We start from the raw sequence: 24,251 nt of genomic DNA, 5'->3' as shown, positions 1-24,251 counted from the left end.
GACTTTATTCAAGCATGACTTTTGTAATGTCTGCCATCAACAAAATTAAAGCTCATCCATTAAATTTCAGAATATTTCACTAGTCATGCCAAGATAAAGATGAAGAGTTTGAACACTTGCTTCTCCACACTGAGGTGCGTTGGCTGTCAAAAGGCTGCTGCTTAAAATGTTTCTTCGATCTTTTTGACAACGTGGTTGAATTTTTGCTCAAAGTCGACAAGAACTTGGGAAACAAGATTGAAATTCTACAGTATGTGGGCATCTGGCATGCCTAACCGATCTGTATGACAAAACGAACATTCTAAATATGAAACTGCAGAGTGAAGATTTCAATTTATTCCAGGCGAAAAGTGAAGTCCACTTTTATTGGAAAATTGGAAATGTATAAGCAAAACTTTGGAAGACGAATGTTCTCACAGTTTCCCTGCTTGGAAATTATGGCAATCTCTTTCACAGATGGTGATATGCAAGAATACTGCTTATACCTGCAGTCACTGAACAAGGATCTTCAGTATTGATTTGAGGATTTGAACAATCTGGAAATTCCGTATTGGGTAATTAACCCATTTCTTCGCAAGATGGACAAACAAGGAAGAGAGCTTGCAAGGAGAAATTATCGAAGTTTAGAATGATAAAGAAGCAAAATAATTCAAAAATGTCGGCTTTTTTGGTATGTGGCAACACAGTCATACAAAGTTTCCTGGTCTTTGGAGAAGAGCCAAACTGCTCTTCATTTCATTTCCATCCTCCTACCTTGCTGAAAGATGCTTCAGTGCAGTGAACCACAAACTAACAAAAAACAGAAACCTCTTGGACATTGTTACACGTGGGGACATAAGGCTTTTGCTGTCACAACTTGAACCAGGTATTTCAACTCTTACTCAAAACCATCAAGCCCAAGGATCACATTGATATTGAAGCTGCTGTACAGCACACAGGTTCTGTGTAAGCTAGGTTTAAAGACAAATAAATATTTAAAGCAGAATCATTTTTCTCATGCTAGCCTATGGTCGACATGTTTTTACACTATGGGGGTGCTGGAAAGTACACTGTGCCTAAGAGGGGCACTGGCAAATATGAAGGTGCTTTAGGGGGCCATTGGCAAGTATGAAAGTGCTCTTGGGATGTGTTGGGCTAAAAAAGGTTGGCAAACACTGCCTAAAGGTAAATGCTCCAAGGAGGCACAGATCAAATGACAGAATTCACCCTGCAGTTTGAGAGGGAGAAGCTAAAATCAGATGGGTTGGTCTCACAGTAGAATAAAAGGAGTGACAAAGGCATGAGAGAAGAGCTGGCCAAAGTTGACTGGAAGGGGACAATAGAGGGATGATGGTTGAGCAGCAATGGTAGGAACTTCTGGGAGTAATACAGAAGACCAAGGAACAGTTCATCCCAAAGAAGCAGTATTCCAAAGGGAGGATGAGTCAAACATGGCTGAGAAGCAAAGTCAAAGACAGCATTAAAGCAAAAGAAAGAGCATAAAATACAGCAAGAAAATATTGGGAAGCTAGGGAATTGAGAAGCTTTTAAAAACCAACAGAAAGTAAATAAAAAAGCAATAAAGAGAGAAAAGATTGAATGTAAATGTAAACTAACCAACAATATAAAAGAGGACACCAAATGTTTTTTAGACATGGAGTAAAAGGAAGGCAAATGTGGACATCAGACTGCTGGAAAATGACACTGAAGAAGTAGTAATGGGGAAAAAAGAAATGGCAGATGAACTAAGTAAGTATTTTGCATCAGTCTTCACTGTAGAAGACAGCACTGACATGCCAGAAAATCAAAACTGTCTAGGGCAGAAGTGGGTGTAATCACCATTACTAAGGAGAAGCCACTTGGGAAGCTGGAAGGTCTGAAGGTAGTTAAGTCACCTGGAACAGATGGAGGTAGCTTGAGAAATTGTGGAGACATTAGTAGTGATCTTATCACCAGATTCTGGAATAGTTCCAGGAAACTCATGACAGCTTGAAGCTCCGAGCAGTGGTCAATCGGGCACTGGAACATGAAAAGACATAACTCACTCAGGGCCGCCGACTGAGTAGAAAAGGCAGCAATTTGTGGCAGTTTGGAGTTTTGAGCAGCAGCAAATCAGAGACCGTAAGCCCGAGAAGGCGTAGCTCACTCAGGTTCACTGATTGAGTAGAAAAGACATTGATTCATGGCAGTTTGGGCAGCAGCCTATCAGCATTCAGGATTGATTGGCAAGAACAAATTAAAGTAAGGCAAGTGCTGGTGGAGTGGTCACTGTGGAGCGATTATTGTTGGAGTGGTCAGTTAGAGTGGAGATTTTTAGGTTTTAGTTCTTCAAGGCTTCAGTGAGGAGCGGCTTCAGACAGAGAAGGCTAAAAAGCTGTAGGTAGAATCCCCACCTCTATAGTTTATTGTTCTTCTTTCTTTATATTAGCTCAGTTAAGAACAGTAGTGATGCTAGGCAGGATAGTGGAATGCTCGTTCTGCGAGATGTGGGAAGGCGAGGAAGCCTCCAGTTTCTCTGACAACCATACCTGCAAGGTGCATCTGGCTGCAGCTCTTAACTCCCTACATTAAGGAGTTGGAGCTGGAACTAGAGGAACTCCAAATCATTCAAGAGGCTGAGGGGCGATGGATAGGACTTATAGAGAGATAGCTACACCCAAGGTGCAGGAAACTGGAAGCCGGGTGACAGTCAGGAAGGGGAAAGGGATGAAACAGCCAGTGCAGAGTCACCCCCCCCCCACCCCCAACCAGTATCCAAAGACACAATGGTCAGGTCTCTAGCACTGAGTCTGATTCTGTGACTCAGAAGAGAAGGGGAATGAAGAGGCATGCTGTGGTGAACAGGATTCATTAGTTAAGGGAATAGAAAGGAGTTTCTGTGAACGAGAATGAGATTCCTGGATAGTATATTGCCTCCTGGATACCAGGGTCTGGGATATCTCGGATTGAGTCCTCGACATTCTTAAGTGGGGGCTGCAGCAAGAGGTCGTGGTCCATAACATTGATCCACTAACATTGGTAGGAAGAGTAATGAGGTTCTGCAAAAGTAAGTTCAGAGAGTTATGTGCTAATTAAAGGACAGGAGCTCCGGGGTTGTGATCTCAGGATTGCTACCCGTGCCATGTGCTAGTGAGGCCAGAAATAGGAAGATCATACAGTTTAACAGTGGCTAAGGAGTTGATGTAGGAGGGAGGGCATAAGATTTTTGGATCATTGGACTTCATGTGTGGTAGGTAATGTCTAACCAATCCTACAGAATTTTTCAAAGAAGTTACCAGAAAAGTGGAAGAAGGAAGCGTATGTTGTCTACATGGCAAGGCATTTGACAAGGTCCCGCATGGGAGATTGTTCAAGAAGGTTCAGTTCCTTGGCATTCAAGATGAGGTAGTAAATTGGATTAGACATTTGCTTTGTGAGAGAAGCCAGAGAGGTAGTAGAAGCCTGTGACTAGTGGAGTGTCGCAGTGGTAAGTGCTATTGTTGTTTGTCATCCAGATCAACAATCTGTCTGATAAATGTGTTTAACTGGATCTGCACATTTCCGGATGACACAAGATTATAGATGTAGTGGACAGCAAGGAAGGCGATCATAGCTTGCAGAGAGATCCGCATCAGCTGGAAAAATAAAGGTGTAGCCTATTTTCTAAACAGGGAGCAAATTCAGAAAATGAAGGTGCAGGGAGTCCCAGTGCAAGATTCCCTAAAGGTTAACTTGCAGGTTAAGTCAATGGTAATGAAGGCAAATGCAATGTTAGAACTCATTTTAAAAGGACTAATACATAAAAAGCAATGATGTAATTCTGAGACGTTATAAGGCATTTGTCAGAATGCATTTTGAGTATTGTGAACAGTTCTGGGCACTATATCTATGGAAGCATGTGCCGGCAATGGAGAGGGTCCAAAGAAAATTTATGAGAATGATCCCAGCAATTAAAGAATTAACATAGAAGAGTGTTTGATGGCTCTGGACCTGTATTCACTGGAGTTCAGAAGAATAAAGGGGAGATCTCAATGAAGCCTATCAAATATTGAAAGGCCAGGATAGAGAGGATATGGGCAGCATATGAAAAGGATGTTTCCAATAATAGGAAAGTCTGGGACTAGAAAGCACAGCCTCAGAATAGAAAGCCATAAGAAATAAGAGCAGAAGTCGGCCACCTGGCCCATTGAGCCTGCTCGGCTATTCAATAAGATCATGGCTGATCTGGCCAAGGACTCATCTCCACCTACCTGTCTTTTCTCCATAACACTTAAATCCCTTACTACACAAACATCTATCCAACCTTGCCTTAATTATATTTACTGAAATAGCCTCCATTGCTTCAATGGCAGAGAATTCCACAGATACACCACTCTCCGGGAAAAGCAGTTCCTCCTCATCTCTGTCCTGTATCTACTCCCCCAAATCTTGAGGCTATGCCCCCTAGTTCTAGTGTCCACTGGAAACAACTTTCCTGCCTCTATCTTATCTATCGCTTTCATAATTTTATGTTTCTGTAAGATCTCTTCTCATTCTTCTGAATTCCAGTGACTATAGTCCCAGGTGACTCAATCTCTCCTCATAGTCTAACCCCCTCATTTCTGGAATCAACCTGGTGAACCTCCTCTGCACCACCTCCAAAGCCGGTATATCCTTCTTCAAGTAAGGAGACCAAATCTGCACTTAGTACTCCAGCTGCAGCCTCGCCAGTACCCTGTACGGTTACAGCATAACCTCCCTGCTCTTAAATTCAATCCCTCTAGCAATGAAGGCCAACATTCTATTTGCCTTCTTGATAGCCTGCTGCACCTGCAAACCAACCTTTAGTGATTCATGCACAAGCACTCCCAAGTCCCTCTGCATAGCAGCATGCTGCAATTTTTTACCATTTAAATTAGGGGTCGCCAACCTGTCGATCGCGATCGACCGATCTTTCAGACTTTCCCAGTAGATCCCAAAGAAAAATCAAAAATAAATACACAAATACTGTTGTAATGTGAGCATTATAAAAGTAAGTAATACTAATTAGGATAATGGTAATATAGCAATATTTTCGCTAAAAAGCTGTTTGTAAAGAGAGATTGTTTCCAGGTTCCGTTCTTTCTGCCCAGTGCGCATGTGTGTAGCTCCCCCGCCATGCACCGTATTTTCAGCGTAGCCTGTGCTGCATCAAAGTGACCAATCAGATTAGGAATAAGAGTACTGACTGTCTCAAACATCAATATATGGCAGTGGTCCACAACCTCCGGGCCGCGAAGCAGGCAGTGGTGCAGCGGTAGTCGGGATGCACACAGCACATTCTTAAGAAAAAAAGCCAAAATAAACAAGCTAATTAATTAGGTGCTGCCCGGCACATAAATATTGGCTCAGATCAGAGGCGACGCAATCCGCAATCGCTCGTGATATCCTGATAGCATAGCGGAGGCTCCACGAAAGAAGGTGAAAACATATAAATTCCATCCAGAATGGGAAGAGGATTTCCTATTTACCTTGGTGAAAGACAAGTGTGTATGTATGTTGTGCCACCAAACACAAGCACTGACTAAAAGAGGGGATCTGGAGCAGCACCACAACACCAACCACCAGGAATTTAAAGACACCTACCCCCCAAAGAGTGCAATTTGTGCTGGAAAGTTGAGCTGAAATCGGGGTTGAAGGCCCAGCAATCGTTTTTCACAAAACATGCTGCTCAAAATAAGGCTGCTATTGAAGCATCATTTCGTGTAAGCCACCTTTTGGCGGAAGACAAGAAGCCTTTTACAGATAGCGATTTATTCAAGGAAGCAATGGTCATTATCACAGAGACTGTTTTTAATGACTTTAAAAACAAAAACGGCATCGCAACCGCAATACGTAATATACTGCTTGGCCCTGCAACAGTGACAAGGAGGTTAGAGTCACCGTCAGAGGACGTGAATATTTTTCACTACAGTTCGATGAATCCCTGGATGTAATGCAAACAGCTCAGCTTGTTGTATTTGTCAGAATATTTTTCCAGGATTTTACGACAAAGAAGGACTTCCTCACTCTTTCGCAATTAAAGGAAAGAACGAGAGGTGAGGATATTTACAATGAGTTTAAAAAAAAAGTCTGTGAAAATGACATCCCCTTTCATAAACTGGTGGCAATTACTACTGATGGGGCCGAGCAACGTGCGGTGTGCGCATTGGTTTTATACCACTAAAAGTCAGTGCCGACTTCGGATCAACTTATCTATGTGAAACTGCATTTTCACAGATGAAAATTATTAAATCTAAGTACAGGAATTGACTTACTGACAGACACCTCACTAGGGTTGTCAACTTTCTCACTCCCAAATAACGGACAAAAGTAGCAGTCAAATCCCGGGACGTTTGTGTTTACCCCGAGAAAGACTACCATGACCATGAAGCCTTGCGTGGGCACCTGTGCACGCATGCGCGTACGTTCCCATTTCTTTTCTCTACCCCACCAATCGGTTTTGGCTTAATTTTCATTATTTCTACTTTATATAGGCTATATGTTTATAATATCATTCCTGCTTTTACTATATATTAGAGTTATTTTAGGTTTTATGTGTTATTTGGTATGATTTGGTAGGTTTTTTTTGGGTCTGGGAACGCTCAATCTTTTTCCCATATAAATTAATGGTAATTGCTTCTTCGGCGTAAAGCACTTCGGCATGAAAGGTTTCATAGGAACGTTCTACCTTAGCGGGGAGAAATACGGGACAGTTGGCAACCCTACACCTCACAGACTGTCTCAGACTGGCTGTCTGTAGTTATGAGCCAAATTTCAGGGAACTAGCAGAAAGTATTCAGCCTCAGTCATCACACTGAGTGCAACAGTCAAATTTTATTCATTTATTTTTCGTGTTGAAGTAAAATTAAATAATGAAACTTAGAATTAAAGGTGTGAAGTATTGTAATATTCTTAAAGAAAGACAGCTATGGCCTGTTTGATATGCTAGTTACAGTGTTTTCTTGTTTGAATTAAATTGAAAGTTTGACAAAAGTATTTTGTGTAATTCAAATACAATTTGCCCAAATAAAAGGCCTCAAATTGGAAGTACAATCTGAGCTGTTTTTTCTCTAAACAATTTAGTAGGTAGATCTTGCCTTTCACTGAGGTCGAGGTAGGGGATCTTGGGCTTAAAAAGGTTGGTGACCACTAATTTAAATGATAATCTGCTCTTTCAATTTTCCTTCCAAAGTGGATGACCTCGTATTTACCAACATTGTACTCCATCTGCCAGACCTTTGCCCACTCACTTAACCTATCTATGTCTCTCTGCAGACTCTCCATATCTTCTGTACAATTTGCTTTTCCACTTAATTTCGTATCATCAGCAAACTTAGGTACACCACACTCAGTCCCCTCTTCCAGATTGTTAATGTATATTATAAACAGTCGCAGGCCCAACACCAACCCCTGCACACACCGCTCACCACTGATAGCCAACCAGAGTAACACCCATGCATCCCAACTGTCTGCTTTCTATTAGTTAAGCAATCCTCTTTCCATGCTAATACATCACCCCTGTATGCATCCTTATCTTATGGTTAAGTCTTTTATGTGGCACCTTATCAAATGCCTTATGGAAATGGATCCATTCTGAATTCAGAATTGAGATGAGGAGGAATTTCTTTAGTCAGAAGGGGAGGAATCTATGGAATTCATTGCCACAGGCAGTTGTGGAGAGCAAGTCATTGGTATATATAAAGCAGGGCTTGATATGCTGTTGATTAGTAAGGCCATCTAAGATTACAGGGAGAAAGCAGGAGCAAGATGAAGGATAATAAATTAGCTATGATCGGATGGTGGAGCAGACAATGGCCAAATAGCCTAAATCTGTCCTACTTCTTATGACTTGACAGGTTGAATGCAAGGGAAATACTTCCTGACAGAAGAGCCTATGGATTGAGCTACCGCTGCAGAATAAGGGATGGGCTGTAGAGATCTGGGATAGATGGTAAACCTTTGGAATTATGTATTCCTCTGGATTATGGAGGCTCAGTTGTGTTCAGTCCAAAGATGACACATTTCTGGAGATTTAGGCCACAGAGATATATGGGGAGTGTGCTAGAAAGAAGGCTTCAGGGACTGAATAGCTACTGTTGCTAATATTTCTTCAGCTGTTAGTTGACGTTCCTAAATAAACCCAAGCCTGATGCTGTATCGTCTGACTGAATGCTCTCAACCACATCATTCTTTTTGCCTTGATAATGCAAAAGCAAACCACTGTTGCTAGATACTAGGTTTCCTAGAATTTATTTGCTAAGAAAACCATGGTCAAACTCACAAAACGTATCACACAACAACAGCGTCAAGAGGATCTTCAAGACAATTCTGAAGATGCTTCGCTCGGTAGGGTTGGTTCTGGGCAGCAGGCTATCCCCAACTGTCACCAAGATACTGCTCATAAAATTCAAGTAACACAAAAGAAAACTATTGCCACTTGGAATGTAAGAACCCTATATCAAGCAGGAAGATTGGACAATGTGATAAACGAAATGGAAAGACTAAAGATTAACATCATGGGAATTAGTGAAGTTCGTTGGATGGGTGCTAGAACATGTCAGAATAGAAATAAAACACTAATTTATTCTTGTGGAACATCCCATACTAATGGAGTAGGAATTCTTATGGATGAAAACATGGCAAAAAGTGTTTTAGGACATTGGGCAATATCAGAAAGAGTGCTCCTTGTTAGATTCAGAGGACAACCATTTGATTTAGTAATTATACAGGTATATGCACCAACAATAGCTGGAACAAATGAAGATATAGATAAATTCTATGAAGAGCTTGAACAAGCAAAGAATGGGTGCAAATCTCAAGATATTGTTATTGTCATGGGAGATCTAAATGCTAAAGTAGGACAAGGTGTGGATGGAAATACCATAGGAAAATTTGGACGAGGGGAAAGAAATGAAAAGAGGTGAGAAATGCGTAGAATGGTCCAAGATGAATAATCAGGTCATTATGAATACCTACTTTAAAAACCATCCAAGATGCTTGTGGACCTGGAAAAGTCCGGGTAATAACACTAGAAATCAAATTGACTTTATTACTATAAACCAAAGATTTAGAAACTCAGGGACTCAATGCAAAACATATCCAGGTGCAGACTGTAATAGTGACCATAACCCAGTAGTACATCAAGTAAAAGTAAAACTGAAAAAACTAAAGAAGCAAAAACCTAAACAATCCCTTGACTACTCGCAATTAATTAAAGAAGAAATCTTAAGACAAAAATTTACAATTGAAGTAAGGAATAGATTTCAAAGTCTAGAAATAGAATCTGTTGAAGATGATAGCAATCATGTAGAAATGAAGATTAACTCTCTAAAGGATGCCTTGGTAGAATCAGCAAAGTCAGTGATTCCTAAAAAAGAAAAAAAGCACAAAAAATAAATGGATGACAGATGAAATCAAAAATCTAATGGAAGAAAGGAGACGGAAGAAAACAAATCCTACAGAATATAAATCCTTAGATAAAAAAAGTTAAAAGCTTATGTGAAAAAACCAAAGAAGGATGGTTAAACCAGGAATGTGAGCAAATAGAAAGAATCCCTATTACTGATCCAAAAAGGTTACATCAACAAATCAAGAATATCACTGGTAAAAAGCTCCTCTGTTCTTCAGGTGGATGTTTGAAAGCAAAGGATAGTACCATTATCACGGAAAAAGATGAGATTATGAATAGATGGACTGAGTATATTCAGGAATTGTTTGAAGACAATCGAGGAAAAAACCAGGAATTAAGAAAAATATTGAAGGTCCAAGTATTCTAAAATCTGAAGTTTGTAATGCAATAAATAAGATGAAGAAAGGAAAGGCAGCAGGTCCTGATGAATTAGTAATAGAACAAATTATCACCCTTGAAGATTATGGAATTGAAAAACTTACTGATTTAATCAATGACATTTATGAGACTGGAATAATACCAGAAGAGATGAAACAAATCAGTATTTATCACTCTTCCTAAGAAACCTGGAGCAATAGAATGTGAATTACATAGGACCACAAGTTTAATGAGTCATATCACCAAGATACTTCTATGAATTTTGATGACAAGAGCAAAAAGTAAGATGCAAGCTGAAATAGGTAAAGAATAATGTGGTTTTGTGAACGCAATATTGATGTTAAGGATACTATCAGATGTTTTATCGACTACACAAAAACATTTGATAAAGTGAAGCACAGTAAGTTACTTGAAATATTACAGGAAACTCTAGATCTAGATTTGAAAGACCTCCGCCTAATCAGAAATCTGTTTTGGGAACAAACTGCAACTGTAAGAATAGATGGAGAAGTGAGTCAGTTTACGAAATTCAAGGGAGGCGTTAGACAAGGGTGTGTTTTCTACACTGATTTGTTTATTGTGTAAAGTGAAACAATATTACAAAAAATAAGAGACATCTTAGGAATCAAAGTTGGTGATGAAAACATCAATAATTTCAGATATGCAGATGACACTGTGTTAATTGCAAGTACGGAGGAAGAACTACTAAACTTAATTGATATAGTTGTTGAAGAAAGTGCAAAAATGGGTCTATCTATCAATTGCAAAAAGACAATGTATGGTTATATCCAAAAAGAAGGAGAATCCTATCTGCAGGCTGAGAATAGACGGGGAAGACATAAAACAAGAACAGAACTTTTGCTACTTAGGATGCTGGGTGACATCACATGGCAGATACCACATGTACATCAAAAGAAGAATAGGGATGGCAAAAGACACCTTTACGAGAATGAAGAGTATACTGACCAATACTAAACTAGGCATGACAACCTGCCTCAGAGTACTGAAATGTTACATTTATCCAGTTATGTTATACGGCTCAGAATGTTGGACAATATCTAGTAACGTGAGGAAACAAACTGAAGCAGCAGAGATGTGGTTTTTGAGGAGGATGCAAAGAATTTCATAGACAAAACAATTATCTAACGAGGATGTCATGAACAGAGCAAACACAAAAAGAGAAATAATGTATGAGATCATGAAAAGGCAACGTAACTTCATTGGACATGTGATTAGGAAAGAGGACTTAGAATGCATGGTAATTATGGGAAAGATTGAAGGCAAGAAAGCAAGAGGAAGACAAAGACAAATGATGATGGAGACAGCAGCCAGAGAACTGGAAATGAATACCAATGAATTGATCCACTTGACCTGAAACAGGAGTGTGTGGGCCATGGCAGTCAAAGCTCAAACTGGGCTTGGCATCTGATGATGATGATGATGATGCTGAGTGTAAAATATTTAGTTTTCTTTTTAGAGCACTGACTTACAAACATAGAAACAGAAAACCTACAGCACAATACAGGTCCTTCACCCACAAAACTATGCCCAACATGTCCTTACCCAAGAAGTTACCTCGGGTTACCTATGAACCTCTATTTTTCTGAGCTCCATATACCTGTCCAGAAGTCTCTTAAAAAACCCTATCGTAACCGCCTCCACTACCGTCACCGGCAACCCATTCCACACACTCATCACTCTGCGTAAAAAAACTTACCCCTGACATCTCCTCTGTACTACTTCCAAGCACCTTAAAACTGTGTCCTCTCGTGTTAGCCATTTCAGCCCCAGGAAAAAGCCTCTGACTATTCACACGATCAATGCCTCTCATCATCTTATACACCTCTATCAGGTCACCTCTCATCCTCCATCCCTCCAAGGAGAAAAGGCTGAGCTCAGTCAACCTATTCTCATAAAACATGCTTCCCAATTCAGGCAACATCCTTGTAAATCTCCTCTGCACTCTTTCTATAGTTTCCACATCCTTCCTATAGTGAGGTGACCAGAATTGAGCACAGTACTCCAAGCAGGGTCTGCCCAGAGTCCTATATAGCCTCAACATTACATCTCAGCTCTTAAACTCATTCCCATGATTGATGAAGGCCAATGCACCGTATGCCTTCTTAACCACAGAGCCAACCTGCACAGCAGCTTTGAGTGTCCTATGGACTCGGACCCCAAGATTCCTCTGATCCTCCACACTGCCAAGAATCTTACCATTAATACTATATTCTGGCATCATATTTGACCTACCAAAATGAATCACCTCACACTTATCTGGGTTGAACTCCATCTGCCACTTCTCAGCCCAGTTTTGCATCCTATCAATGTCCCACTGTAACCTCTGGCAGCCCTCCACACTATCCACAATACCCCCAACCTAAAGCTTACAAATGCAGGTCTTTTCCTTTAAGAAAAAGAGTAGAAAAATAAAAATCTCACTCAATGTTTCATCATTAAAATAAACATCAACAACATGAGCTATCTTTTTGGCCCAATCAGCGAACTGTTTTGTTCTGTCTGTCTAGCCTCTCGCTGTGGAAAAGGGGCGATACCTCTCTGTCCCTTGTTGGGGGGGAGGGGGAGAGGGAGAGGCTGTGGCATATCAAATTGTCGGGCAAACAATTAGTTTTTGTTGAACTATACATCATGGTCTCTCTTTGGGGACTTTGCTTTTACTTCCTTGGTGTACAGTGGGTGTTGATGCTTCCAGCTGAAATAAGTTGGGGGGAGGGCAGGGTGGAGGGGAGTGCTGTTGCTTGTGCATGGGAGGGGCAAAGGGGCTTTGGGGTTCTAATGTTTTATTGCCATCCATTCTTTGGAGGTTCTCCTGATTCTGTGTATATATACGAAATGCAAGAATTTCAGGTTGTGTACTGTAATACATCCTGATATTAAATGGAACCACTGAGCCATTGATCCCTTGCTCTTGCTCCATTATTCCATTAAAGCGGCTGATCTTCTTCCGATGCTCCTGTCCTGCACCATGTCTCCTGATTACCTTAATATCTAAAAATCAACTTCAGACATAATTATTGAAAGATGAACTTCCACAAACCTCAGACCAATTATTCATTACCCTCCTACCCTCAATGTGAAGAAGTGTCTTCTCATCTCTGTGCTGAATAGCCAAATTACTATTTTTACTACAACCTCATTTGACACACCCTGTCAGAAAAAAATATCATCGCCTGCATATACCCATTAAAATCTGTGTGTATTTCAGTAGGATAATTGGATACCATGGTAGCATGACACTATTACAGCTCAGAGTGTTAAAGTTCAATTCTGACATCTGTAAGAAGTCTGTATGCCCTCCCTCTGGAATGAGTGGGTTTTCTCTGGATGCTCCAGTTTCCTCCCACAGTCCAAAGCTGTACTGGTTAGTAGGTTAATTATTCACTGTAAATTGTCCTGTGATTAGCCTAGGGTTAAATCGTGGGATGCTGGGTGGCGCGGCTCGAAAAGCTGGATGGGTCTATTCCACACTGTATTTCTAAATAAAAAAGTAAATAATCTTTCACTCTTTTAAGTTCTGAAGAACAGAAACCCAGTTTTTCTAATCTTCCTTTACAGAACAAATTCCATTATCCCAGGAATCAGTCTGGTGGATCTTTATAACATTCTTTCATTGCGAGAAACTGATTTCTTAGGTCAGAAAACAAGATCTAAACACAATATTCCGGCATTCCATTCAGGTGCAGTTTCACCAGGGAGTTATATAATTCCACTAAGATATCTTGACTGGAATTTTGCACTGAAATCTTCTTGCAATGAAGACTAACATACAATTTGCCTTTCTAATTATCACACTTGTATGTTAATTATGATTGATTTGCTAATGACAGCCCTTCTAAATGCGTCACAATTTTAGAATAATCTGCTTGTCCATTTTATTTTTCCTACCAAAGTTGATGATCGTATACTTTCCACATTATATCCTCACCTATTCACCAAGTCTGCCTGTCTGCCCTCAAAGCCTCTTTACATTTCATCACAACTTACACAACCACCAGTAATTGAATGCAGTTTTGATAACTAGCGTCTCTTCACCTCTACGTGCAACTAGCCCATTTGCTGCTTGTGGTAACCCTTAAGAAAGTTATGTTTATGCTGCTGAAGGCCACAGGACTAGTGCTCCTCCAGCACTTAATTCAAGTATGATAATGTGGCACTGGACATAAGAGAGGAATCTTCTTTGAAGTCTTGTCTATCTAGGCCTTCCTCCTCATACCATCATAACTGGACTGATAGATTAATGAACTCAATTCTGCAATACAAGGCATTTTCAACTTCAGAACAACTACAACCAACAGCGGACAGAAACCGTATAGTTGCAAAGCAAAGGAACCCATTTTTCTCCCATGCCTCATACACATCTCAATTCAGATTATTGCAGGGTACTCTACACCATGCACTAGGCTGACAACCTGAAGCCTTGAGGTAATATTGCAACGCGAGTGCAATTGCAGGCAGCTGAACTGACGAGTTGGAACAATAACACTGGTCCTTTATATTTAATAAAGGTCTAATTCTTAGTACTCCCTATCCAAAAGAACCTTCATTTGAAGGAACTCAACATTTCAAGAAGGAATCACCACTAATTTCTCAAGGGAAATTAGGGAGAGGCAATAAATTCTTCAAAATATGAAGAAATACAAAGACTAATTTACTTTCTTCTGATCAACTCCACCTAGGTCCAAGAAATAAATGGATATCATATAACTGAAAGCATTATCTAGTTTATTGTAAGCAAATATCAAAGCAAAATACAGTGGATTTTGTTTAATTGGGGCAGCCACTTATTTGGGACAACTCTCAAAGAACAAAAACTAATCAAGAAAATAGTCGGGTTTCCTTTCATTTATTTGGGACTCTGTGCCACATAATTGGTACAGGAGACTGTTGCCAAACAGGGTCTCTCTTGTGTGTGTTTGTGTTCAAAAAAGTGATTATTGTCACTGATAGTTGGTGAGTCATAAGCAGTAAGACAATTTAGACAACACACACAAAATGCTGGAGGAACTCAGCAGGACAGGCAGCATCTATGGGAAAGAGTACAGTTGACATTTTGGGCCAAGATCCTTCAGCAATTCCCCCAGCATTTTGTGGGTATTGCTTAGATTTTCAGTATCTGCAGATTTTCTCTTGTTTGAAGCCAATTCAGAACCATTTTGTTCACTGCAGTTTCAAGCATTTAGTTAGAAACTATTTGAGGATACAATCATCAAAAGCATTGTTTGAAAGCAGTGCAATAGTTGCACTAGGTGTCTGCCCTGATTTTTTTCATTTACAATCAACCAATAGAACATGGCATGGTACACTGGATTAATTTCTCTGTCAATAATTATTAGGAACCAATAGTTTTATAGTATTGTCATAGTATTGGTAGTGTTCTAATTTATTCTGTATTTCATTTAAATACGCAATTTGTTACTCAGTTAAAAGGTAGCTTGTCTTCTTCTAAAAATGAATTTTTAACTATTTCCATGAAACTTTGGCTAATTGGGACAGCTGCTTAATTGGGCCAAAATGTACTGGTCCCAATGAGTTGCAATTAATTGAAATACTGGATACTTACATTTTATCTGCTGGCATCTTCATGACTCCCACAGAAAGGGCATGTTGTTTGCCTTCTGCCATAATAGCCTTAAGAATTGCAAGTTAAGAAAATGTTCAGGTACTAAGAGTAAAACAAAGGTGTTTATCTACAACTAATCATATACAAGACCTGAACGTGTAATTTTTACAGAGAGAATAAAACACTGTAAATGAAATTTGGTATTTTCACCCCCATCCCAATGAGTGAACTAAATGTTAGAAAGTAACTCTCCCAATATTTTCAAACGCTGTGCAACTAACAAAGTTATACAATGCAGGACTCTTCAGCCACCTCCTCCATGCCAATCATCAAGCACTCATCTGCATTAATTTCAGTTCCAGTACTGGTCTGTAGCCTTCTTTGCCTTGGTTGATTCAAGTGGTCATCTCGATACCTGATAAACATAGACACGAGAGACTGCAGATGCTGGCATCTGAAAGTATAAAACAAACTACTGGAAAAACTCAGCAGGCCCAGCAGTATCTATGGAAACAGCGGGAGAGTTAATGTTTTGGGTTAAGACTCTGCCTCAGGCTAAGGAGCATCTGCTTCCACTACCCATTCAAACGGGCAATTCACATTCTAACCATCTTCCAGGTTAAAAAGCTCTTCCTCAAATCTTTTCTGAAGTTCTCATCCCATACCTTAATCCTATACTCTCTGCCTTGGGAAAAACCTTCCTGCTATGTCCTCTGTCATTTTGTGCATCTGTCAGATCATCCTCAACCTCCTCCACTCCAAAGAAACCAAACCCTCATTATCCAGTCTATTCTCATAACTGAAACACTCCAAACCCAGCAAAATACTGGTGAATGTTGTCTGCACCTTTGCTGGTGTAATCCAATCCTTCCTGTCGTGTGGTGACCAAAACTGTATGTAGTAGGGCCATTGTGGCCTCACTACTGCTAAATAAAAAATGACCATAGCCTCTTTACTTTTATATTCTGTGCCCTGGCTAAAGGCAGCAAGTATCCTGTGGTTATTTTTCACCACCTTCAGTGTCGCCATCTTCTGAGATCCCTGGATTTAAACAGCAAGGTCGCTCCATTTCTCAATATTCACTTTGGGCCCTACATTAATTGTATAACTCCTAACTTTATTAATTCTCCCAGTGTATCACCTCTCACTTGTCAGGATTAAATTCCATTTGCCATTATTCTGCTCATCTTACCACCTCTATAGTAGTTATGCCTATCCTCCTCCCTATCAACACACTGATTGATGTGTATTCTTCAATCATACCCCAGGCAATAATTGTAGAGGGAAATGGACAGTTGATATTTTGGGTTGAGACCCTTCAAATGGACAGACAGAAAACCCAGTGGAAAATATTTGAATCAATATCAAGTGAGGACAGAACCTACCAGTTGTTACTCAAGCCGAGCAGCTGATCAACGTGCACCAACAAGAATGACACAGGAATAAGATAAAAATAGCAGTAACACACATCAAAGTTGCTGGTGAACGCAGCAGGCCAGGCAGCATCTCTAGGAAGAGGTACAGTCGACGTTTCAGGCCGAGACCCTTCGTCAGGACTAACTGAAGGAAGAGTTAGTAAGAGATTTGAAAGTGGGAGGGGGAGGGGGAGATCCAAAATGATAGGAGAAGACAGGAGGGGGAGGGATGGAGCCAAGAGCTGGACAGGTGATTGGCAAAGGGGATATGAGAGGATCATGGGACAGGAGGTCCAGGGAGAAGGACAAGGGGAGAAAAACTGTCCAGCTCTTGGCTCCATCCCTCCCCCTCCTGTCTTCTCCTATCATTTTGGATCTCCCCCTCCCCCTCCCACTTTCAAATTTCTTACTAACTCTTCCTTCAGTTAGTCCTGACGAAGGGTCTCGGCCTGAAATGTCGACTGTACCTCTTCCTAGAGATGCTGCCTGGCCTGCTGCGTTCACCAGCAACTTTGATGTGTGTTGTTTCAATTAACAGTATCTACAGAATTCCTGTTGTTTGCGTAAAAATAGCAGTAGTAGGCCACATAAACCTTGGCTGTTCTGATCTTTGACAGCCACACAGTAAAATTTCCTGGCCTAGTTCCATAACCTTTGATTTCCCCATTTTCAGAATTACATCCCAGCTTTAAATATATTTTCTGACCCGCCTCCAAAGTTGAAATTGTGGCGACCCACTACAAGGTAAAGGATTTCAAAAATTCATGATAATTCAAAAGAAATTCCCCTTAAACATACTCTCAATTACCTCACTAGTTACAATTCTGTTAACTCCCTCACAATATGGTCAAATTAGAACCCATGACTCTCAAATATACAGAATTCCACAAGTTCACAACCATTCGATTAAAGAAATTGCTGCCCATCTCTGTCCTAATGGCTGGAATCTTATTTGTAGGCTGTGTTCCCTAGTTCCTAAATCATAGCAACATGACACTTCACTAACCATCTATTCGGTCAACCCAGCCAAGAAATTTCTATTACTGAGAGATAATCATCACTTAGGTAGAGTGAACCTTGTATCTACGGAAGTGAATGAAATCAGAAGGGCTACAGCGCAGATTGATTCAGAATTAGAAATAATGTACCTAATGATTTGGTGCATTTTTTTAACCAACTCCATTACCCTACACGAAGGACTACACTCAAAGTCGCATTTTGAAGGACTTAAACAGAACATACTGAAATTTACTGTGAGAGTGATCTGGCAAACTATTCAGTTTGCAACTCATTTTCCCTCATACATCAACTTCACTAACAGTTCTTTTATTTCACAGAACAGTATTCGTATTAGGTTTTTAGAAGGATACAACTATTGTGTCAGTGTCAGCTGGGTACAGCTTAGCTCCAGGGGACGTCAGACCAGGACACATGATATTGGCGCCACTGAGCACAAACTTGATAGCTCCTTTATCAACCTGCTGTTGTGGCAAAATAACAGGATCTGTAATGAAAAAAAAAATCAATAAATTAAAACAGTTTTATGACAGACATATTACTGTTTGTCACAACGTATAGGCTTCATCTCATTTTGTATTTAACTTACAGTTAATAATCCAAGTTAACGCTTTTCCACTTCACTCAGAAGGAAATCAACAAACATTAATTTTCACTGACCCAGCTTCTATCCCATCCTCTTCTCATAATTTTGACTCATACCTGTGATCTCCTGCAATTCTCAAAATTCAGATCTTTTCGGCTGTTTAAATAATGCAAAAGGGTGAAAGGATTGTTGACATACTAAAAAAAAATCCAAGGAATTGAAATGAACTGAGCTTTTCACAGGAATAAATGATCCCCATTTTCAAATAGAGAAGTCAATTTTATTGGCTGGACTCTCCCCATAGATCTGATAAAACAATCTTGACCTGAAAGGAAATCTGGGCCTACCTCCAGCTTAACAGGAACTTTACTGATAAGCACAGGGCTCAGCATACATACACACAAACACTTTTAACCCACTCAGCCCCACCAGCCTGCTCTATCATTCAGGTGGCTAGTCTGACTACAGCCTCAGTTCCTGCCTACCACATTAATTAGTGCTTTACTTATAGACAACCTATCAATGATGAGACAGAGTACTAACAAGATAGGAAGATGCATCGGAGATATATTAAGTGAGGAAGCAAGGGACAATGAAGGAAGCAGTGAGAACCATGGAACTTGGTTCTTCAAGTAAGACTAAAATCATCAGAGTCTAGTAGAACAATCAATATAAAACACATTTTTTTGTGAGCGGCCCTTGGATCCACATAGATCTGGCACTCACTGCAAAGAGTAATGCACAACTGCCAAAAAGAAACAAGCAATTATCTGGAGGTTATTGGAGAAGTGAAATATGTTTTAAACTTCCTTACCAGTTGTATCTGAAGAACATAAGCAGATACTTGTTAAATTAATGATGAAACTAATGTTGTTTAAAATACAATTTTCACAACATTAGGAACACTGGGGGGGGGTACTATGTAAATTACTTGTACGTTTTACTATTGCAGCAATCCGCGTACTTTAAATTTAGAAAAAAATCTTCAAAGGGTTACACACAGAAGTCAGATTAATGGCCTTACTCCATGAGTGACAACTTGGGTCTTAAAAATGAATAATGGTGTATCAATCCACTGCAATAGTCTCGTCTGCAAGGACTAGCTTCTTAACTTTGGGTTGGTTTAAGAATTAAACTATGACGAATGGCATTTATTTTTCATATCTCTTAAGATATAGCAACGGTCCCCAACCACCGGGCCGCAAAGCATGTGCTACCGGGCCGCGAGGAAACAATATGAGTCAGCTGCACCTTTCCTCATTCCCTGTCATGCACTGTTGAACTTGAACATAGAGTTGCCAACTGTCCCATATTTGCTGGGACATCCCTTATATTGGGCTAAATTGGTTTGTCCCATATGGGACCACCCTTGTCCTGTATTCCCCGGCTAAGGTAGAACTTTCCTATGAAACCTTTCGTGCCAAAATGGCGTGAAGCAAAGAAGCAATTACCATTAATTCATATGGAAAAAATTTTTGAGCGTTCCCAGACCTAAAAAATAACCTACCAAATCATGCCAAATAATAAATAAAACCGAAAGTAACAGTAACATATAGTAAAAGCAGGAATGATATGATAAATACACAGCCTATATATAGTAGAAATAATGTATGTACAGTGTAGTCGGGAAGATGAAGGCAAAAGCGATTTGTGGGAAAAAATGGGCACGTACACACATGCAGACATCACATATGTGCACATCACGCATGCGCACACAGGTGCCCGTGCAAGGCTTCATGGTCACGTTAGTCTTTCCTGGGGTAAAGTGTCCCGGGATTTGACTGCTACTTTTGTCCCTTATTTGGGAGTGAGAAAGTTGGCAACCCTAACTGTAAAAGACATGCTGAGGTGAGTTTAACCCTACTTGAACCCTCCCCCCGCGCCCCCCCCCCAGTCCGCAAGAATATTGTCAGTATTCAACCGGTCCACGGTGTAAGAAAGGTTGGGGACCCCTGAGATATAGCACTTGAATAACTAACTCAGTAAATAATTTTGACCTTATCAGTTCGCTGAGAATATTTAAATATTGAAACAATCGACCTACATTTGTGAAGTAATCGCAAGGTGGGGAAGAATGGTCCCTCCCTCTGTCTAAAGAACAGCAATTCTCCATTAACCGTCAGGATCTCAATATGTTCATGGCTTCAATCAGAGAAAGAGGGAAAATGAAGTACAAGGTTATCATGTTGTCAAAATAGTAATTCTATTTTTTTAAATTTCCAGTTCAATCACATTGTCCTGCAGAGTGCAATGCAGTCTTAGTACTTTTTTTTCTTTTCCAAACATAATATCCAAAATTATTACCTAGCTATGGTGCTCAAGATAGAGTAATTATTTTATTCTTGTTTAACTATATTTCCACGGTTATTCATTACTTAAAAATAGTTCAAAGAAAATGCACAATTACTCATGAATGTGAGAAAAATGGAGGGATATGGACATTCTGTAGGTAGGAGGGATTCGTTTTTTGGGTTGTTCCTGCGCTGTACTGTTCTATGTTCTATGTTCATGAAGCACAGCGATTGTCTGCTTACATCAAAATGATCTAGTTGAACATCATGCCAGATACAATGAGACAAACAGCTGGTTAAAATGTTTTTTTTACTGGCAAGAACAGAGAATGTTGATTATAGCATAAGGGCAACCTTCAGATAATTGATAGATATCGCCATTAATATCATCAGGTGAGGCTTTCAAAATCTCACATCTTCTAACAAATTCAATTTCCTAAAACCACGTTACAAAATACCAGGCTAAATTATGGTGGAAATTCTCATGGTACCGGCCTACAGAACGGAGTGCTACAAATTACATTCTGATTACACAACCGAAAAACTTACGCAGGTCTCCACACTTGTAAAATTTAGTTCAGCATGTCAAAACACATGAGTAACAAAAAAATCTGTGCGGGTTAAGGAATTAATGACAGTTTGGGTTAAACCCCTGCAACAAGAGTGCAAAAATGCAGATAATTCCTTTTGTAAAAAGAAAATGGTCCCAAAATGTTATTTCCATTTTAGTGGGGAAAATAATGTGCAGTGTCTTTAATCTTTAAAAAGTATGAAAAAAATGAGCATGGAATTTTTTTTCTTCTCCTTAGAACACTGCCTCTCACTGGGATAGCAGCATTATTATTGACAGCTTTCAGGCATTAGACATTCAGGCATCAGTGACATTTACTGAGCTTTATTTGAAGTTAACATTTCACAAAAGTTTTGCTCTTCATATGATACTACATTTGGAAAAGAAACAATTACCTAAGAATATTTTATTCCTAGTGAGCATGAACAACAGGTTTAGGTAGAAAGAGCTTTGGAATTCTGTGCCACTCTAATCCACATATAAACACTTCCCAACCAATGATTTTCCCTTCCATCTGAAAAACATCTGACAAAGAACAACTCAGCTCGAGATTCAAATGTGGGCGGCTTTTCAAGTAGCCAGATGACATCCTACCCATTTACCTAAACTTTAAAATGTTCACCCGCCAGTTTAGCTCCTTGGGCATCCTTTCATGTAATACTGAATCTAAGTTGCAACTGGAGACAGACACACAAACAGTGCTGTACTACGTATGAAGCATCAAGAACTGATGCTGTGAAAGTTTCCACAATTCTAAATTATAGGGGCCAGTACAATGTCAGGCCAGTTTGTGTTGCTGCCTTAAGCTTCTGCAGTCCAGGTTTGATCTTGATCTTTGGTGCTGTCAGTTCTCTCTGTGAATGGAATTGGAATTAGTCTATTATTGTCACGGATACTGATCGCCTGGGACTCAGTTTCACAAAATCCCAAAGACAGGTGGTTATTAGGTTAATTGGCAACTATAAATCCCCCCTAGCGTAAGTGGGTGTTGGAAAAATCCAGGGCAGTGAATGGGCACATGAGGAAGAACAGGTTACAGGAGGAAAAAGTGGAAAATGGGATTTCTTTAAGAGCTGGCATTGACTCAGTGAACCAAATGATCTTCTATGTTGTAAGCAAAAGAAAAGCTTAAATGACCACAATATAAAGTCCACAAGCAACTTTGAAATGGAAAAGGCAGAAAGTAAGAGAATAACAATTAAAAAATTATTTTACATTTAACCTAATAATGCTAAATTGTACCATTTTACTATTTTTACAGGGTCCTTCTTTGGCATGATTTGGTTCAACCATGGCTCAATTTTTGGGAACTGATCCACCAATTGACTCTTAATGCCTTTAATAACAGATGTTTTCAGCTGGATGCAGTTTGAAACATTCTCCTTCTCATCAAACCTGTCAAAGTAGAAAACAAATAAATCATTCTCACTGATGTTTATAAAAAATAGTTACCATCAATTTCTCCAAACAAATGCAGTTGCTTTTGTCATGTTCCATAACTACCAAAGCTTCACTTAAACAGGTGCATCAACCTGACATTGAGTGTCAATAAGAATCTCTGTGGACATCAAACTCGAGACCAATACCGTATTCATCCATCGTCCACATACAGCCATCAAGGCAACTGAATTACAGGATGAAAGTAAACAGCAAGAACTCTTGTCACTGTACTCCCCACGAACAATATTCCTCAATGAGGAACATTACCAATGGGATCAGCCAGTCAGTGCCAGGGGTAGAACTAGTTAAGATCTTTATGACTCAGGTGCACCGCAAAATAACACGTCAGGTCATCTGAATGACTTGTTGATCCAAAGTCATTAGAAAACTGACGGAGAGGAATCTAATATTCCCAACGATAGTTAGCTATTTAGTATACGACACAAAGATAAAGGCTGTGAAGAGCTTTGTCATTAATTTACCGTTCTTGATACGAGACGAATCAAGATACACGCCAGAAAAGGAGATGAAGAATATCCCATTAGCAGTCTACATTGCATGCTAGAAGGACGAAGAATGCTCGAAAATACTCATTTTAATTAAAATTATTTGCATTTAGGAAATGAACATATTTAATGCAAATGTTGTCACATTACCATGTTCTCAAATTCTATTTTAAAATGAAACGGTTCGAAAAATCAAGCATTAGGAACTAAAATATCACAAAACTGATTCCTTCCGAGAGCAGAAATAGAACAAAAAGGATAAATGCTGAAGGACTCACTTCTTAAACATTATGCAGCTGTAAAAATTGCCAACTCCACGAGGCCCAACGGGAAATACAACGTGTTACGGCACGTCGTAACTACATAACAAATCGCAGCGGCTGCTGTAAAGTGGATTCGCCTCCGTGCATTCAATGGAGTGGCGGACTTGGAGAGCAGTGTTGAGCAGAATGTAACGATTTACTCAATGTGCAAAGTATGTTCTTTCCCAGGAAAAAGAACTGTTAGATAATCACAACGAAGAACAGGAATCGAAACAAGAATCTACCTGTGACAGATCTAACTCACTGTTCACTCGTTTTGAAATCGAATTGCATAAAACTTTGTTTTGGTCACAATGCTTTACAAGTTCAACATAAACTGGAGAAGATCACGATGTGGATTTTAGCTGGGTGAAGTCACAGTAGCCGCATAGTGCATCTGATATTTCCCTTTCGGTATCAAATTACGTATTTTTTGTACACGCATGTTTCTACTTACATTGACAAGCTGATGAATAAACTTTACACACTCTAGTTCGTTCCCAACCTCGGTATTTGGATCTGTGAGTAGGGTTTGTCAGGTATCTCACCTTTCCACCTTAGTTGTGTTGACCACAATTTTAACAGTTGGAAGAACCAATAGGAGAGGACTTTGTTCATGGATAAAATGAGGCAGTGATGGTGTAGATTGTGTTCTAAGGGTGAGCTGTCAACGTTAGCAGCAATAAATTCAAACCTCATAACCCACAATTGATTCTGCAAATCTTAAGCAATGGACACAAATGCTGAATGAACTCAGCATGTCAGGCAGTGTCTATGGAGAGGATGTTTAGGGCTGA

General features: G+C 39.8%; 1 protein-coding gene across 3 annotated transcripts in view; it reads right to left on the bottom strand.

Moving 5' to 3' along the window:
- Nucleotides 1-24,251, bottom strand: part of mcts1 (MCTS1 re-initiation and release factor) — a 36,976-nt gene that overhangs the window by 9,507 nt on the left and 3,218 nt on the right. For 2 of the 3 annotated variants that reach the window (XM_063060902.1, XM_063060904.1), the window contains exons 2-5: nt 22,449-22,601; nt 20,389-20,486; nt 18,112-18,245; nt 15,327-15,394 (exon numbers count right to left, since the gene is read on the bottom strand). In XM_063060902.1, coding sequence (XP_062916972.1) covers nt 15,327-15,394; nt 18,112-18,245; nt 20,389-20,486; nt 22,449-22,601 — 453 coding nt within the window. Of the gene's footprint in view, nt 1-15,326; nt 15,395-18,111; nt 18,246-20,388; nt 20,487-22,448; nt 22,602-23,430; nt 23,584-24,251 lie in introns of those variants that run through there. The other variant, XM_063060903.1, reaches the window with a different exon arrangement.

The sequence above is a fragment of the Mobula hypostoma genome, chromosome 10, assembly GCF_963921235.1.
Source record: "Mobula hypostoma chromosome 10, sMobHyp1.1, whole genome shotgun sequence".
NCBI lineage: Eukaryota > Metazoa > Chordata > Chondrichthyes > Myliobatiformes > Myliobatidae > Mobula > Mobula hypostoma.
This window is presented reverse-complemented; position numbering and strand designations above follow the sequence as displayed.